The sequence below is a fragment of the Styela clava genome, chromosome 3 (assembly GCF_964204865.1).
Source record: "Styela clava chromosome 3, kaStyClav1.hap1.2, whole genome shotgun sequence".
In the NCBI taxonomy this organism is placed as follows: Eukaryota; Metazoa; Chordata; class Ascidiacea; order Stolidobranchia; family Styelidae; genus Styela; species Styela clava.
The window spans coordinates 535,018-553,124 of NC_135252.1; the positions used below are offsets into that span (position 1 = coordinate 535,018).

At 37.1% G+C, this 18,107-nt stretch overlaps 5 protein-coding genes and 1 long non-coding RNA gene across 6 annotated transcripts; 5 read left to right on the top strand and 1 right to left on the bottom strand.

The window, feature by feature from the left end:
• Window positions 1–6,316: 6,316 nt before the first annotated feature.
• Window positions 6,317–7,568, bottom strand: LOC144420777 (uncharacterized). Its single transcript, XR_013474737.1, has 2 exons — window positions 7,261–7,568; window positions 6,317–6,679 (listed from the first exon to the last, which is right to left on the bottom strand). It is a non-coding gene; the product is annotated as an uncharacterized LOC144420777 (long non-coding RNA).
• Window positions 7,569–9,869: 2,301 nt separating this feature from the next.
• On the top strand, window positions 9,870–11,723 carry LOC144420792 (uncharacterized). The gene has a single exon (XM_078110441.1). The coding sequence runs from the start codon at window positions 9,870–9,872 to the stop codon at window positions 11,721–11,723; it is 1,854 nt and encodes a 617-aa protein (XP_077966567.1).
• A 119-nt stretch (window positions 11,724–11,842) lies between these two features.
• On the top strand, window positions 11,843–12,391 carry LOC144420793 (uncharacterized). Its single transcript, XM_078110442.1, has one exon. The coding sequence runs from the start codon at window positions 11,843–11,845 to the stop codon at window positions 12,389–12,391; it is 549 nt and encodes a 182-aa protein (XP_077966568.1).
• Window positions 12,392–12,495: 104 nt separating this feature from the next.
• LOC144420794 (uncharacterized) lies at window positions 12,496–12,999 on the top strand. The gene has a single exon (XM_078110446.1). It carries the CDS (start codon window positions 12,496–12,498, stop codon window positions 12,997–12,999), a length of 504 nt encoding a protein of 167 aa, XP_077966572.1.
• Window positions 13,000–13,367: 368 nt separating this feature from the next.
• On the top strand, window positions 13,368–13,850 carry LOC144420795 (uncharacterized). The gene has a single exon (XM_078110447.1). It carries the CDS (start codon window positions 13,368–13,370, stop codon window positions 13,848–13,850), a length of 483 nt encoding a protein of 160 aa, XP_077966573.1.
• Window positions 13,851–13,937: 87 nt separating this feature from the next.
• LOC144420796 (uncharacterized) lies at window positions 13,938–14,621 on the top strand. Its single transcript, XM_078110448.1, has one exon. It carries the CDS (start codon window positions 13,938–13,940, stop codon window positions 14,619–14,621), a length of 684 nt encoding a protein of 227 aa, XP_077966574.1.
• Window positions 14,622–18,107: the final 3,486 nt, after the last annotated feature.

Here is an 18,107-nt window from a genome sequence, read left to right on the forward strand (position 1 = left end):
TGAAATGCACAGAATGCAAGGCATAGCTATTTCCAAAGATTGACCTAGTAACTTGGTTCACAGGTTCATATTGAGACTTTTCGGTCCCGTGAAAAAGTGTGCAGCGACTATAGTTATGTCGTGCGTTTCCTCGACACTATGTATGTCATTTTAAACAGTCATAAAAGCTTATTCAAACAGTATATGAAGGTTGAGCTTTGCATGAAAAACTAAAGTTGAATCTGCATTACTTCTCGCTTCATTCGAAGTGGGATATCTTTGTAATACCTAGATGCCCCAAATAAAATGGTATCCACATATTCGTGAAAGAGTATACGCTACAATGTTTTGTTTGCCGGGGGTGTGCTACATAGTATTAAAATTCAGTCGTATTTTGCTCTCTATAGCTTGGAGTTTCTAAATATTTAATCCGCATTAGTATTGAACATTGGCACACAGTTTTTGATCAGTCACTAAAGTGAAATATCTGTCGTGCAAAAAGTGACTCTGTTTTCGAACTGCTTCATCTATTATAGCAGAGGCTTGTTTCTCTCCTATGGTATATCATGCACCAGTGGAAGATAAAATTCTGGAAAATAAAGCACAGGGAGACCTGCTAGGTAGCCCACATCAGCTGTTTAGAAATTTACATTCAAATTCAAGATTCCGTGTTATTATTTGTACATTGCTTGAATATAATCAAATATTCACAGTATCTGGTTTGTACGATGCGATGCCTTAGGCTAGTGGTTAGCCGCGCCCTTTTTTTAGCGTGTTCCAAAATTTTATCTAACCTTCTATAGCTAACAATAAAAAAGATGATTGAGGCGAAAATATGTTTTATCCCAAACACCTTGAAAATACACGGGTGGAATTGCAATCTCTAAACAATAAATAAATGAAGATATCCAAAATAAGACGGGCAAGATCAAATCTAACAAATATTTCTACTTTTAATTAGCTTCATGCACTCTCCAAAAATTTTCGGTAAATAAAAGCGTTAATTTTCAGTTGTAGTCAATTTCATATTCTTTCAGAAAATACCTCGATATCAGTTTTATAAAACCGGTTTCATTCAGAAATATGCCTTCACATTTTAAAAACTACCTGATATACTAATAGTTTTGTGAGACTTCAAAATTCGAAGGGCGCTGGGATTTACATATTTCAGAGAGAAAAAATATACTGAAACGGCTTAATCATGTGACAAAACACGGCATATCGCCTGGTTGTCAGTCCATGTTTGGTATAGGATTACACCGATGTTACACCGATTTTCAGTTCTTCCGAAGTGTTTACTTTTAGTCCATCACAAATGAAATATTGTAACAGGATTTAACACTTACTGCATAGATTCATTTTTCCTCGATGTACAACGTGACCTTATTATATTTCATCAATTGCTCGGATGGCGAAAATTCTATTAGAGTATTCTACTGAATGGGCACGGTAATTTTATTGCGGGTACCGATTGCAGCTTGCAGAATAGCATAGATAGGCTCTCAGATGCTAAAAATCACTTCTATGAATGGACATTTTTCTGAAAAATTGCTCGAGCTCACCAACGCTTATTTGAATTCACTAAGCGAAAAATATGATAAATTGCATTAGCCTGTATCGACTGTATTTTTTGTTTTTTTTACAGAAAAACCAGTAACTAATCTTATAAGTAAACCTCATATCAACAAAATTGTTGTCATTGCAGCAGCATACTACATTAATGCAATTTATCTGATTGAAATGAGTAAATTACGTTTAATTACGTAACAATAATTAACTAATTGCAGCACAAGATTTGTTTATTCTATTTGTTTACGTATGTGTTTACTTCTGAGCATGGGTGATATCGGTTTGCTTTACATGTGGTTGTTGTATCATTTAACATAGCTGTATGAAAAATAATGTTCAATATTAATGTTGTAAGGAAACTTAAATGAGGAAAGGTTTGATGTAATTAGTTTTCAAAAATGATTGCAATTACTATATTTTAGACATAAATTTAGATTAGTTCACGAAATGCAAGATGACATCTATATATATGTGAAAACATCATATCCACTATCAGATTTAATATGACAAAGTTACAACTCACCAAACAGCAAGTTTCTTTTATAGATAGCAAAAAGGGAGAATGTGTTATAATAGAGGTTATAGCATGGTTTATTTAACAATGATGTATGAGGTAAAGTGACACAAATATATTAACAAGTCTTAACACAGACGTAACATTATTATTCATTTACAGGTGTCTTTTTATATTAATTTTATCATTGCAACAAAAGTCTACATCAGTAAACAAGTCGGAGGTTGGTTGGGACTAAATCCAGTCATCATTTCGGCCCTGAGTCATGATATATATATGGCCTAGGTTTAAGGTGGTTTTGAAAAAGTTTGGGATGGATTCTTAAAGAAATTTGATTATCGATCTGTATTCAACCGCATTAGAGTCACCACCTTCCTGATTTATTTTTATTTCAGATTTCTGGAGCGTTAATTTATGATTACAAAACATTTTTCGCAAACGGCATCGTATGCGGGAAGAGACTAAATTGCAAATCTACTTCTCGTATATCACCAAAAACATTTTGCACCCCCGAAAAACGCCCCGAGAAATGAACTAATCAATTGTTATGTTACGTCTTCAACAATGTTAGAGCAACTTTGACAACAATTGCATAACGATATTCAGAAACGCGAGTCACAAAAGAGCGCAGACAACCGTAAAAAAAATTGTGAGGCTTTTTTGTTTCGTTCTCGTACAAGATATCGTTTCAATTTGTAATTGAGCATAATTGCCAGGTCGAATTTCAACAAGATTTGTCGTCGTAGAAAATCCAAATCGTTGACCCGATAATAACAATTTTGATCATTTTTATTGCAAATTCTATTCTTCTATTTCATCAACTCGCCACCGATAGTAGTCCGATTTATTTTAAAGGAAGTCTATAGAGGACTTGCACGGGTCACGTGACATTGTTTACTGGACGGCAATAAAACAAAAACGTCCATTTGGCTCCTGTCAGTTGCAAGTCGGATTATTCGTTTCCGTTTTGTTTGGCTGTTGAAAATGGTTATTTCGTATTGTTCCGCTGGCTGTACGTATAGTATAGACAACGAAATGGATCTCCAGTTATATTCCACTGTTTTCAAAAGATCCGGAACGTCGCGCAATGTGGATATCATCTATTGGCAGGACTGCTTGGTGTCAAGTCCAGAAGCCATCTCACTTGTGCCTCACTGTTTGCGGACAGCACTTCGTTGATGGTGAGTCATAATGTGCCGTTATCATTTTTTTTAAATATTCATAAGCTCCCTCATTTCAATGGAAAGCAGATGACAAACTACTGTTATTGGTAGGCCGAAGCGTAGGCCTACTTGCAGACTTGACTCGTGTAAGGTTATTAGTCAATAATTGCCATAATGTATTGTTTCCCTAGTTAGCAGGTAATCTATTAGTAAGTGTGAAAAGTTGAATAGATAACTAAAGTTTGAATTCTCCATCTAAGAATACGCTCGCCACCGCATCTCTGATCCCCCTGGGAGTTTCACAGGTTTCAATCCCATTCGGGGATAGTTATGTGCGAGGGGATTGCAGCTCTCCTCCCATTGAGGGTGGTTCACACGACCGCTGGTCGATTACGACATCCCCCACCATCAAGTCCATGCTTCTAAAACAAATAACTGGCTAAATATTAACTAATCCCGACATAGAATGGTAATCGTACGATGTTGCACCTTGCAATCTGTCCCCAACCACAGATAAATTCTATTCTAAAAACTACCCACATTGGTAGGCATAGTTGCATTTTAAATTGAAAGAAATCTTCCTTAATGGTCACTTCTGATTGTTGTCTGATTGTTTTATTAGTTAGCAGGTAATTTATTACTGATCTGATACACAAACTTGGCACTGTCAAATGATGATTAGTGTTTAATTTATTTTCAGGAAAAAGGGAAGATAACCCTTCATCAGCTGCTTATATGTCCCATCGATATTTGAATTTTCGCCATCTCCAGAGAAGAATAGAATAGTTAGAAAAAGGGGGATTTTGAAGAAAGGCAAAAGGCAGGACCATTTCAACAAATTCTGTTAACTTGCATGCGTTGCAATATTACTTTACAGTTGTTAGCATAAACATTTAATGTGTCTTTCAACTAGACCTACCACACTTTAAAAGAAGCCGCCTACACCCCTTTTCACTAGAACCATAATACTGTAAAATATTTGATAGAAATTACCCCCTAGGCATCATATCTCCATTTGAAAGATTCGTGGAGGCAGATACATTTTTCACTCTAAATTATGGAATGTTACTTCCAGGTTATCTTATCCTTGCCTATAGATATCTTGAGGTCAGTGACTCCAACTGACCCATGCATGCCACACTGAAAATTCTCTTGTGTACCGATAAAATTAGGCTGTTGGAGCCTTCGGACCTTGAAAACAGTCGAAACGGAGCACGATGGATTCATGTGAAACACGTAATATGCATTTATAGGCAAAAATATCCCATCCTGAGCAGCACCGATCCACAACCTCCTGCCTATGGAATCAACACATTAGACAAACTGGTGTACGCATTCACAAATATTTGCGAATCAAGTGTGCCTTTTGACTAAAGAAAATTTAGCATTAAAATGGTCAATCTCAATATCAACCTAGTATCTGCAGATAAAACCAATTGTTTTTTAAAAATACATTTTTGACGGCTACCCATCAGAATTTTCTTTCAGATCACAAAGTCGCAATATTACGCCTCGCTAAGTTGCATTGGCAACTGTATCTGGTTGTAGTATCGGTGTCCAACTTTAGACTGGAGCCTTCACTACCAGACCCACCGAAACAATTTTTTTTTACTTGATAGGGTCAGACAGCACTTCGTTGATGGTGAGTCATAATGTGCCGTTATCATTTTTTTTAAATATTCATAAGCTCCCTCATTTCAATGGAAAGCAGATGACAAACTACTGTTATTGGTAGGCCGAAGCGTAGGCCTACTTGCAGACTTGACTCGTGTAAGGTTATTAGTCAATAATTGCCATAATGTATTGTTTCCCTAGTTAGCAGGTAATCTATTAGTAAGTGTGAAAAGTTGAATAGATAACTAAAGTTTGAATTCTCCATCTAAGAATACGCTCGCCACCGCATCTCTGATCCCCCTGGGAGTTTCACAGGTTTCAATCCCATTCGGGGATAGTTATGTGCGAGGGGATTGCAGCTCTCCTCCCATTGAGGGTGGTTCACACGACCGCTGGTCGATTACGACATCCCCCACCATCAAGTCCATGCTTCTAAAACAAATAACTGGCTAAATATTAACTAATCCCGACATAGAATGGTAATCGTACGATGTTGCACCTTGCAATCTGTCCCCAACCACAGATAAATTCTATTCTAAAAACTACCCACATTGGTAGGCATAGTTGCATTTTAAATTGAAAGAAATCTTCCTTAATGGTCACTTCTGATTGTTGTCTGATTGTTTTATTAGTTAGCAGGTAATTTATTACTGATCTGATACACAAACTTGGCACTGTCAAATGATGATTAGTGTTTAATTTATTTTCAGGAAAAAGGGAAGATAACCCTTCATCAGCTGCTTATATGTCCCATCGATATTTGAATTTTCGCCATCTCCAGAGAAGAATAGAATAGTTAGAAAAAGGGGGATTTTGAAGAAAGGCAAAAGGCAGGACCATTTCAACAAATTCTGTTAACTTGCATGCGTTGCAATATTACTTTACAGTTGTTAGCATAAACATTTAATGTGTCTTTCAACTAGACCTACCACACTTTAAAAGAAGCCGCCTACACCCCTTTTCACTAGAACCATAATACTGTAAAATATTTGATAGAAATTACCCCCTAGGCATCATATCTCCATTTGAAAGATTCGTGGAGGCAGATACATTTTTCACTCTAAATTATGGAATGTTACTTCCAGGTTATCTTATCCTTGCCTATAGATATCTTGAGGTCAGTGACTCCAACTGACCCATGCATGCCACACTGAAAATTCTCTTGTGTACCGATAAAATTAGGCTGTTGGAGCCTTCGGACCTTGAAAACAGTCGAAACGGAGCACGATGGATTCATGTGAAACACGTAATATGCATTTATAGGCAAAAATATCCCATCCTGAGCAGCACCGATCCACAACCTCCTGCCTATGGAATCAACACATTAGACAAACTGGTGTACGCATTCACAAATATTTGCGAATCAAGTGTGCCTTTTGACTAAAGAAAATTTAGCATTAAAATGGTCAATCTCAATATCAACCTAGTATCTGCAGATAAAACCAATTGTTTTTTAAAAATACATTTTTGACGGCTACCCATCAGAATTTTCTTTCAGATCACAAAGTCGCAATATTACGCCTCGCTAAGTTGCATTGGCAACTGTATCTGGTTGTAGTATCGGTGTCCAACTTTAGACTGGAGCCTTCACTACCAGACCCACCGAAACAATTTTTTTTTACTTGATAGGGTCGTCTTGAAGTTGCTTTCGTTAAAGCACAATGGACACTTTATCTCCACCAATCCACAGTAATCACAAGTTACTTTGTCATTACGATAAGCATCAATAAATGGATACTGAGGATGTATTATCAAGTCACGCAAGCTGAGGTCTTGTGCCACTGTAGTCTTGTTGCAACGTATACTTTGCCATCCATCTATTCCATGGTCGCACCCATATCTGTAAGATAATGGATACAGATAGAGTTGACCAATGACAATAAAAAGACATTTTGGATCAGTTGTACAAGCACCATCAGGATAGGATTTATCTGGGGGGGAGCCAATTATTTGTTTTCAGAAGCATGGACTTGAATGGTGGGGAATGGTCGTAACCGATCAGCGGTCATGTGAACCACCCTCGTTGGGAGTAGAGCTGCAATTCTCTCGCACATAACTATCCCCGCATGGGATTGAAACCTGTGAAACTACCAGAGTGATCAGAGATGCGGTGGCGAGCGTATTCTTAGATGGCGAATTCAATTGAATTCTGGTTATTTTTTCCAGGCCCCACGGTGTTAAACTTTAGTTATATATTCAACCTTTCACACTTAGTAATAGATTACCTGCTAATTAGGGAAACATAGCAATTGGTTATTAATTCCTTACTGTCTTACACAAGTCAAGTCTGCAACTGCAAGTAGGCCCACGCCCAGGCCTACCAATAACAGTAGTTTGTAATCTGCTTTCCATTGAAATGAGGGAGCTTGTGAATATTTAAAGAAATTGATAACGGCACACTATCACCACATTATCACTCACCATCAACGAAGTGCTGTCCGCAAACAGTGAAACACAAGTGAGATAGCTTCTGGACTTGACACCAAGCATTTCTGCCAATAGGCAATAGATGATATCCACATTGCGCGACGTTCCGGATCTTTTGAAATCAGTGGAATATAACTTAAGATCCATTTCGTTGTCTATATATTATACGTACAGCCAACGGAACAATACGAAATAACCATTTTCAACAGCCAAACAAAACGGAAACGTATAATCCGACTTGCAACTGACAGGAGCCAAATGGACGTTTTTGTTTTATTGCCGTCCAGTAACAAAGTCACGTGACCCGTGCAAGTCCTCTATACGGGTCGTAGTACTTGATGTGATGTGCCCATTCGACAACGGTGAGGCTGCTATAGAGGATGCGGCCCGTCGGAAGCATTCAAAGTATGAAGAGTTATTTCACTCCATTTCTCTTGCCACTGACAAGATGGTGGAGTTTCCCGCATTTGTGGTTGGTTCCCTTGGCAATTTTGCCGTGTGGAACCAGACCTTTTGGGTGTGCGACTATGGCGTGTAAGTTCGAAAATTGGTATTATCCACTTCAATGGGGATTTCCCTAAAGTGAAACTACAAATAGAAAGTTCCAGATGTCAACACATGTTGCAATCGACTCTCGCTGTAAAAAAAAAAAAAAAAAAAAAAAAAAACGCTCTCGCTGGACAAGTATAATCTTGCCTCGCTGTCACATCACTCGCTGCCGTGTTTTGACGGTAGTTGTTGCTTATTTATTCGCAAGGATTGTTTTTATGTGTTATATAAATTACGTTTAACGTTTGGTTGTAGGGATATTTAATTGCTCGTTCCTGAGGCTTAGCCTATATTAATAGAACATATAACTGCTGTAACTTTTATTGTAGAATTTTGAGTAATCTAGAAATAGACTATAATTTGATTGATTCCTGAACTGAATTTGAAGAAGTTATTTCTATATATTCTAAAGTGGAATTTGTTATTGCCTGGCTCAAAACGTTTCGGTAAGATTGCAATTTTTGTTTTACATTACTGGTTTATGATAATATTTTCCTCATACTGTCATAGTGCTGTCTTGGTTTGATATTAATTTGTGATCAACATGACTTGTTAGTGTTCTAATATTATTTAGTTTAATTGATAATTTAAGATTTCAAGTGCTTCAATGCATTATTGTTTCATATGATTGAATTTGAATATTTTTATTTAAATTCAGAAAACCGCAACATACGCAACATTTGGATCATAACGCATCATTCTGTCATTACGTACCGGTAATACCACACATCTACACCTCTTTAACCTCATTCAACATTGTGAACTGTTTTACTGGATTTATTTCAATATATCAAATTTCATTGAACAACATCATTCTTTTGATATTTGTGGCACTGGAGGACACACTGAGAGTTGCGTGTTTTCGAATAGTTTTCCAAGAATCAAAGAACAGCCAGATATTTCAGTCACCCCCTTATGCGACACCTGTATTTGCCAGGATACATAGAAAAGGTGTTACATAGAAAGTTTTCGAAACGTTTTTAAACGTTTCATATGAACAAAGCTTTGAACGAATTCATTTTCATTAAACCTACAGACTGAAGAAAATAAATCATGAAAATGAGTTCGAGTGATGAAGATTACTCACCCAGAACACTGGCTTTGAGGCAACTGGCTAACTATTCAACAGCCGCTTGTCAGAAGATGCCATCACTGGCTGATGTCAAAAAACAACGTACAATGTTAGAACATTTATATTTCATGGCTGAGAAAGCAATTTCTGATCGAGATTTGCATGTGCTAAATTCTGTTATGTCAAGTATTGATGATCCTTTTGCCAAACTTGTGGAAATGTACTCTGAGAGTATATCAGCTGCACCTAATGATGGAATAAGATTGAAATTCGAAAATGAACTTCGGAATGTGAATAAAGACATTGACAACCTTTTTGCTCGAGTACGTGAATTTACACATTTACAAAACCCCAAGACGTGGAGTTCAAATCAATGCAAAGATTCCAAACTTCCCGATTCCAGAAGAGAAAGAGCGGAAAGTGAAGTCATGTCCTTGTCTGGTAGCATACGAAGTAAACGATCTTACACGAGTAGCAAGAAATCACTATGCAGCAAAGGGTCTGTACATATGGCCAAGGCACAAGTTAAGCGTGAAAGAGCTCGAATTGCATTACAAAGAGCAGAAGAACAACGAAAAATAAATGTTGAAAAGCGAAAAATTGACAATGAGGAAAGAAAAATTGAAGATGAAAAACGAAAATTTGAAGAGGAAAGACGCAAAATTGAACATGAAAACCAAATATTGGAAGCAAAATTTGATTTGCAAGAAGCAGAAGCAGAGGCTGCTGTTTGGGAGAATTTATCTGTGATTGATGATGCTGGAAGTTCTCGGTCTTCATTAGATATATTCAGAGGGTCTGGTGTTCAAAAGGAGGCTACTGTTGGAGTAACTTCGCAGACTGTAGAACACGAACAACAACCTGAGAGAAAAGTTCTTATTCAACAGGTGGTAAGTCAATCATCTCCTATAGCTGTATAGCTACAACTAAACCTTCTGTTTCACCTAAACAAGACGTGGTGTCACCAAACAAGGATGACAGCATGAATTCAGGGTTTTCCCAACAATCGGCTGATTTTGCACCGAATACAGATTCAAATATTGAACATATATCTAAACCTTTGGTCACTGACACTGATAAATTTGCTCACAGTATAGCCAGAGCATTTGGTGAAGCCATGCATGCTCCCAAGTTGGAATATTTGACATTTTCTGGCAACCCTATTGACTACTATATTTTCAAGAAAAATTTTGAAACTAACATTGATGCTAAAGCACCTACAGATGCCTTGAAATTAGATTTCTTACTACATCAATGTAGAGGGAAGGCAAAATCACTCATACAACACTGTTCTATATTTGAACCGGAAGTGGGTTATGCCAAGGCTAAATCTATTCTTCACAAGAAATTTGGTGATTCAGATGTTGTAACTGAAGCTTTTAAGGAACAGTTGAACCGCTGTTCGAATATAAAACCAGATGATCATGCAGCACTGCAGGACTATGCTCTTTTATTAAGAAAATGTGTTCTTGTACTCGGTAAGCTTGATAGCCTTGGAGAAATGAATACATCTGATCGTATCATCGATTTTGCCAGTAAGCTACCTTACAGCTCACAAAAGGCATGGGAAAGGAAAGCTGTGAGGATCAAGAATGATACTGGTAAAAAGGCTCAGATATGGGACTTGGCTGATTTCATAGAAGAGGAAGCTGATATTGCAGGTTCAAATACTGCAAAATCATTGAACATCAGAAGACGTGAAGATAAGCCACAACTAAAACGACAATCAACACGAAAGTCTACAACTTATACTGTTAAAACTGAGGATGTCAAAGCAACTTCTCATGTCCAGCGTCCTACTATTTTGAAATGTAAGTGTTGTTCCTTTTCCCATCTTTTGTCGAAATGTGAAAAGTTTAATGCAATGTCGATTGAAGAACGAGTGAAGTTTCTGAAAGAATTTGGTTTCTGCTTCAATTGTCTACGTGGAGGTCACTTGGTAAAGGACTGCAAGTCACAATATACATGCACCGTTAAAGTGTGTGGCCGAAGACATCATACCTTGTTGCATTTGAATACTAAAAAATTTGAAAATGAAGAAAATGCAAACTTCAAAAGAAATGATGATAAACAAAGCCCAATTCAGAAGAATGTGACTTCTGCAGTTCAAGCTAATTCAAATGCATGTAAGAGCTCCATGTATACCTACAGGAATATTTTGCCTGTCAGGATTCGAGCAAACAATGTGGAAGTGGAAACATATGCTCTGGTCGATATTGGGTCTGATACAACATTTCGTGAAACAAGCCTAATTGAAGAACTCGGTTTGACTGGAAAACAAAGGAGTGTTGAAATCAACACATTAGGACAACGACCAGTCATGCATGATGGTGTTGTAGTAAATCTCACTGTTGCATCAATCGACGATAAAGAAGAAATATTCATCGAAAATGTGATGTCTATTGACAAGATTCCAGTTCAACCAAATCCTATTCCATCTGATGAAGAATTCAAGCTACTTCCACATCTGCAAGAAATTGATCTACCTAAGATTAAAAATACAACGGTTTCTCTGCTTATTGGAACTGATTGTCCATATGCACATTGTGTGTTGGAAGTTCGAACTGGAAACAAGAAGCAGCCATTTGCACAAAAATCTCCATTGGGATGGTCGATTATCGGACCATCAGTGAATGTTCCATCAACACACAAGATCCATGTCAACTTTGTGAAGTCTGATATGCTACTTGAAGAAGAGATAAGAAGAACATGGTACACTGATTTTGAAGATGAGATTGGAGATTTGACATTTCCAACCTCAAAAGAAGATAGACATGTTCTAAATTTTCTGAAGAGCTCTGTAGAGCATTTCGATGGGCATTTCACAATACCTTAACCTTGGCGTCCTGGAGCACAGCTGCCAAGTGGAAGTCATTCATTGGCTGAACGCAGACTGGAGTATCTCCAGAAACGTTTTCTAAAAATGATGATTTGAGAGAGAAATACACAGAAAAAATGCAGGAATATATTACAAAAGGTTTTGCGAAAAAGCTTTCGCAAGAAGAAGATATCCCTGCAGGTCCTGTTTGGTATTTGTGCCACCACCCGGTGTGTACCCCAAATAAACCGAAAGTGCGTATTGTATTTGATTGTGCTGCAATTTTTAAAGGTATTTCTCTCAATGACACTCTCATGCCTGGACCAGACTTGGTGTCAAGCCTTATTGGTGTGTTGACTCAATTTCGTAAGGGACGCATAGCTTTAGTTGCTGATATTGAAGCTATGTTTCATCAAATTAAAGTTAAGAAAGAAGATTGCAATGCTTTGCGATTTCTTTGGTGGCCAAATGGTGACATTTCAAAGAAAGCGGAATTATATTCCATGGAACGTCATATATTTGGAGCTTGCAGTTCACCTTGCATTGCTTCATTCTGCTTGAAGGAAACCGGGAAACGATTTGGTCATGAATTTGATAAAAGAATTTGTGAGATTGTTGAAAATGGATTTTATGTAGATGACTGTCTTACATCTTCTGATAGTGATGAAGATGAAGATTTCAAATAGTTCCACTGTGATGGCCAAAATTCCAGAATCTGAACAGACTAAGTCTGTAAAGGATTTAGATTTGCATGAACCTCGAAAAGAGCGTGTTCTTGGAGTTTTTTGGAATGTGGATGCCGATGCTTTTCCAATTTCGTTCAACTGTACCTAAGTTGAAGACATATACAAGAAGGACAATTTTATCTGCGGTTAATTCACTATTTGATCCTCTGGGAATGCTTGCTCCTGTGATTCTGGTAGCAAAAATGTTGCAACAAGAAATCATTGAAAAAGGATTAGGCTGGGATGAAGTAATTACAGAAGACAATGTCAAAGAATGGGACACTTGGTTCAACCAGCTCACTGAACTTGAATATATTTCGATTCCAAGATGCTTCAAGCCACAAGAGTTTGGAAATATCAAACATTGTCAGATACATCATTTCTCAGATGCTTCCAGCTTCGGTTATGGTATAGTTTCGTATTTAAGGCTGGTCGATGAAAATAACCAAATACACTGCTCCTTTTTGTGTGATAAAGCAAAGGTGACTCCTCCGAGGGCTGAAAGCATTCCTAGACTTGAACTTGTCGCTGCTGTGCTAGCTGGAAAGCAGACAAGTGGCTACGATTAAAGTTGGGTTATTCTGATTGTGAATCTGTATTTTGGACTGAATCAAGTGCAGTGCGTCAAAGCATATGCAATCCAAGAAAACGTTTTCGTACCTTTGTTGCAAATAGATTGGCCAAGATTCATCGACAGTCAAATCCGTCTCAATGGCGACATGTGCCTTCAAAAATCAATCCGGCTGATGACGCATCACGCGGCTTATCATTGAAAACACTCATCAATAAAAGTCGTTGGTTGCTTGCACCTGAATTTTTATGGAAGAATGAAGATAGTTGGCCAATAAATTGTGAAGATAAAACAGACTTGACTGATGAATTTCAGCTAATAGAAAGAAAGAAAGTGGCAACAATTATTGCTTCGAATATTGACACAATGGACAACTACATAAAAAGCATTTCTGATTTACAAAGACTCAAGATTTCTACTGCATGGGTGTTACGATATAAAGGTTTTCTTCGTAACCACAATTCTGTTACCACAAGAAATATAACTGTGGAAGAAATGCAATATGCAGAGCAAGCACTTGTGAAATATGTCCAGCATCAAAATTACAAATCTGTCATTGATAATTTATCAGACAAAAGTGAAATTGGTGACAGGAAGGCTCGTCATGAGATGAAAAAAGCTGAGCATACAAAGTCAATTGCAAAACTGGATCCAATAATACCTAAATTGGATGGAATTCTACGGATTGTGGGGAGGTTGGATAAAGCTCCTATTTCATTTGAAATGCGACATCCCATCATTTTACCAAATGATCACCACTTAACCAGATTGATCATTGACTTCTATCACAAGAAAGTTGGGCATTCAGGTGTTTCTCATACTTGGAATGTTATTCGTGAAAAATATTAGATCACAAGACCAAGAGCAACAATTCGGCATGAATTGAATAAATGTGTAACTTGTAGAAAAGCTAACACACGACAAGGAGAACAGTTAATGGCTGAACTGCCATCTGCTCGTCTAAAGGTTGGCCAACCACCATTCTATTCGACGGGAATTGACTTCTTCGGCCCATATTTGATCAAACGTGGAAGAAGTGAAATCAAAAGATATGGCTGCATATTTACATGCCTCACAACAAGAGCTGTTCTTATTGAACTGGCTGAAGATTTGTCCACTGATGCTTTTATAAATGCTCTTAGGAGGTTTATGGCAAGAAGGTCAAAACCCTTTGAATTACACAGTGACAATGGCTCCAATTTTGTAGGAGCTCAACGAATATTGCGAGAAGAAATACAGAAGCTTGATCATACCAAATTAGATGGGTTCTTCAGAAAACAAGAAATACTCTGGTATTTCAATACTCCAACAGCCAGCAACCAAGGAGGTTCCTGGGAAATTTTAATTCGATCAATACGAAGAATTTTGAACAAGATGTTTTATAAATCTCCTGTAGTATCTCAAGATGTTCTGCACACTGCGCTTCTGGAGGCAGAATACATAATCAATTCAAGACCTTTGTGTCGGGTTTCTTTTGATCCGAGAGATAATGCACCATTATCCCCAAATCATCTACTTCTACAAAGACCAACGCCATGTATTTCACCTGGATTGTTCGATAATCAAGATTCCTACAGTCGTCTGCACTCTGCAGTGGCGTCGAGTTCAACTTCTTGCTGACGAGTTCTGGAGAAGATTCTGCAAAGAATATTTGCCAACCATAGCTATTCCTCAAAAATGGCCTGACAAGACAAGAAACTTCACTGTTGGGGACATAGTACTTGTGGTAAACAACAGTGTACCAAGAGGCAAATGGGAAATGGGGTGAATTATCAACACATATCCGGATAGATTTGACATAGTTCGTAATGTAGATGTCAAAACTCAATGGGGAGTACTGAGAAGACCAATCAACAGGTTATGTCTCATTCAAGAATCAAATGTGGAAGAAAAGTAATAAAAGGACTGAACTGTTCAAAACAGCTTTTTATCGACTGTTTATTCAAGATGAGAAATCTTGAAATTATTGCACATGTACATACAAGTTGAGATTTTGTCAATTTTTATTATTTGACCATAATTTCGTTTTCTGCACTTTTTGTTTTTAGGGGAAATGTATTTATTGTCCCAATGCATACATTTGGGGGGAGTTTATGTAAGTTCGAAAATTGGTATTATCTACTATCAATGGGGATTTCCCTAAAGTGAAACTACAAATAGGAAGTTCCAGATGTCAACACGTGTTGCAATCGACTCTCGCTGGACAAGTCTAATCTTGCCTGGCTGTCACATGACTCGCTGACGTGTTTTGACGGTAGTTGTTGCTTATTTATTCGCAAGGATTGTTTTTATGTGTTATATAAATTACCTTTAACGTTTGGTTGTAGGGATATTTAATTGCTCGTTCCTGAGGCTTATATTAATAGAACATATAACTGCTGTAACTTTTATTGTAGAATTTTAAGTAATCTAGAAATAGACTATAATTTGATTGATTCCTGAACTGAATTTGAAGAAGTTATTTCTATATATTCTAAAGTTGAATTTGTTATTGCCTGGCTCAAAACGTTTCGGTAAGATTGTAATTTTTGTTTTACATTACTGGTTTATGATAATATTTTCCTCATACTGTCATAGTGCTGTCTTGGTTTGATATTAATTTGTGATCAACATGACTTGTTAGTGTTCGAATATTATTTACTTTAATTGATAATTTAAGATTACAAGTGCTTCAATGCATTATTGTTTCATATGATTGAATTTGAATATTTTTATTTAAATTCAGAAAACCGCAACATACGCAATATTTGGATCATATCGCATCATTCTGTCATTACGTAATACCACACATCTACACCTCTTTAACCTCATTCAACATTGTGAACTGTTTTACTGGATTTATTTCAATATATCAAATTTCATTGAACAACATCATTCTTTTGATATTTGTGGCACTGGAGGACACACTGAGAGTTGCGCGTTTTCGAATAGTTTTCCAAGAATCAAAGAACAGCCAGATATTTCAGTCACCCCCTTATGCGACACTTGTATTTGCCAGGATACATAGAAAAAGGAATTACATGGCGGTCTCCGGTAATTAGGAACTCCATGCGCGCTTCCCGTCGCGTCTGGAGGAAAGGAAGGCATGGTGTGGATTTTCTAACCGTTGTTGTGTTTGCGTATATGTTTCATAATTAAACCTCATCAAAAGTTTGCATGTTCCTCTATAATTTAACTACTAAAGTTAATCAAGTCTTTTTTTATAAACGTTGTTACACCGATTTTCAGTTCTTCCGAAGTGTTTACTTTTAGTCCATCACAAAGAAATATTGTAACAGGATTTAACACTTACTGCATAGATTCATTTTTCCTCGATGTACAACGTGACCTTATTATATTTCATCATTGGCTCGGATGGTGAAAATTCTATTAGAGTATTCTACTGAATGGGCACTGTAATTTTATTGCGTATGCCATAGGGTGTCCATAAAGTACTTTTTTTAATTGAAAAGGGAATTTATCGATGCCATATTTTGTTTTGGCTCTCTCAGATGTATTAAATGAAGTAAAAATACATAAATAATTACTGATTCAATACAAAAAGAACTGGTTAGGTAATTTTGTGAAGAACTTTATGCACACCATGTATATATAAAAGCAAACTAAATATGGCAAAATGATCTTCAAGTTTTAGCAATTTCCATATTAGTGTAACACCCAATAGTTATTCAATTATATTTAGACAATATGCATATAATGATATAAAATTCTGATTTAAATGTTAACTTGCAAACCCTTGAGCTGTATTGTCGGAACCCTGGTTGAAAACCATCGCAATATAGCATATATATATTTCTCATTTTTGTAGATTTGGTAAGAGGACGTCTTATCGGGAAATTTTAGCAAATTCTTGGTTGTGTAGGTATTTTACATACTTCTGTGGGTATCATTCTTTACGGTGACCGTACATTTGAACCCACTTACATTTAAACCCACTTACATTTGAACCCATGTGTATATCCGCGGTTTTAATTTACATACGGGGGCAAAAACCCATGGGTTAGGGTTAGTATGGGTTCAAATATCCGCAAAACGGAAAAAAAATTCATAGGTGCAATATGCAGGTGCAATTGTCGTGGGTTCAAATGTACGTGGGTTCAAATTTACGGAAACCATTATTCACTTGTTTCTGCCACGGCTTAGATGGTGGCACCGTTCCCATCAGGATGTGGGGCATGGTGCAGTCAAGTGTATGTATAATAAGATGCAAGTAGTACTGCTCATGTTTGTGTTAGTCAGATTGATGGAGTAGAAAAACTGAAACCATTCGGTTATTACGTGTACCGCCAATAACACCAATTACTTCAACAATCATCACGCTCATAATTACCTCACAAGTTCACATTGATAAATAAGTAAATAAAAATAACGTTTACTTGAAAATATATCATGGCCAGTTACACGTCTCATTGCGGAAGGTTTTTAACACAGCAATAGAAGGTCCATGTGCGCCCTAATTTAAGTTAATGTGGCGATAGTTCGCAGGCGTAAATTAATGCGGCCCGCACGTTACCGGAAATGTGTTTATTTTTCCCGCAAGTACATAAAATTTGCCGACCACTGGCTTAGTACGATTAGTCACACCGCCGCACCTGTTAATCTACTGGGAAAAAAAATAAGAACACCATGAAGAAAGAAAATGCACTGCACATAGAAAACAATATAAATACAAAATACGATAAAGTAACTGGACATGGACTGGTAACCAAGCAAGAGGCTATGATTGTCGTATGATCAAGCAGTCTTATAGTTTTCCCTTCCCCCAGGGTAAATATGTAAGGTCTTACCTTATCTCATATCCGACATGGAATGGTAACAAGGCGAGCACATGTAGTGCGCCATATGAATAAGCTATCTTATGGACTTTCCATTCCCCCGGGATACATTCAGGTTTGTTGCAAAATGTACGTAAATATCACTATATAAAGTTTGAAGTTTTTAGTGACCAATCAAAACACAATATGAAGCATATGATTGCCACCAGCCATATTCCCTTCGATAATAAATATAGCACAAGCATGATATGAAGTTTCCATTTGACATAATGTATTATCCACTTTTGATTTATTGTGTGTTGTCTCTTGCGCATGACATGCATTTATCAAT

Excerpts from the sequence above, each read along its gene's own strand:
- LOC144420796 (XM_078110448.1), top strand. The coding sequence starts at position 13,938 with ATGGCTGAACTGCCATCTGCTCGTCTAAAGGTTGGCCAACCACCATTC.
- LOC144420793 (XM_078110442.1), top strand. The coding sequence starts at position 11,843 with ATGCAGGAATATATTACAAAAGGTTTTGCGAAAAAGCTTTCGCAAGAA.
- LOC144420795 (XM_078110447.1), top strand. The coding sequence starts at position 13,368 with ATGGACAACTACATAAAAAGCATTTCTGATTTACAAAGACTCAAGATT.
- LOC144420794 (XM_078110446.1), top strand. The coding sequence starts at position 12,496 with ATGTGGATGCCGATGCTTTTCCAATTTCGTTCAACTGTACCTAAGTTG.
- LOC144420792 (XM_078110441.1), top strand. The coding sequence starts at position 9,870 with ATGAATTCAGGGTTTTCCCAACAATCGGCTGATTTTGCACCGAATACA.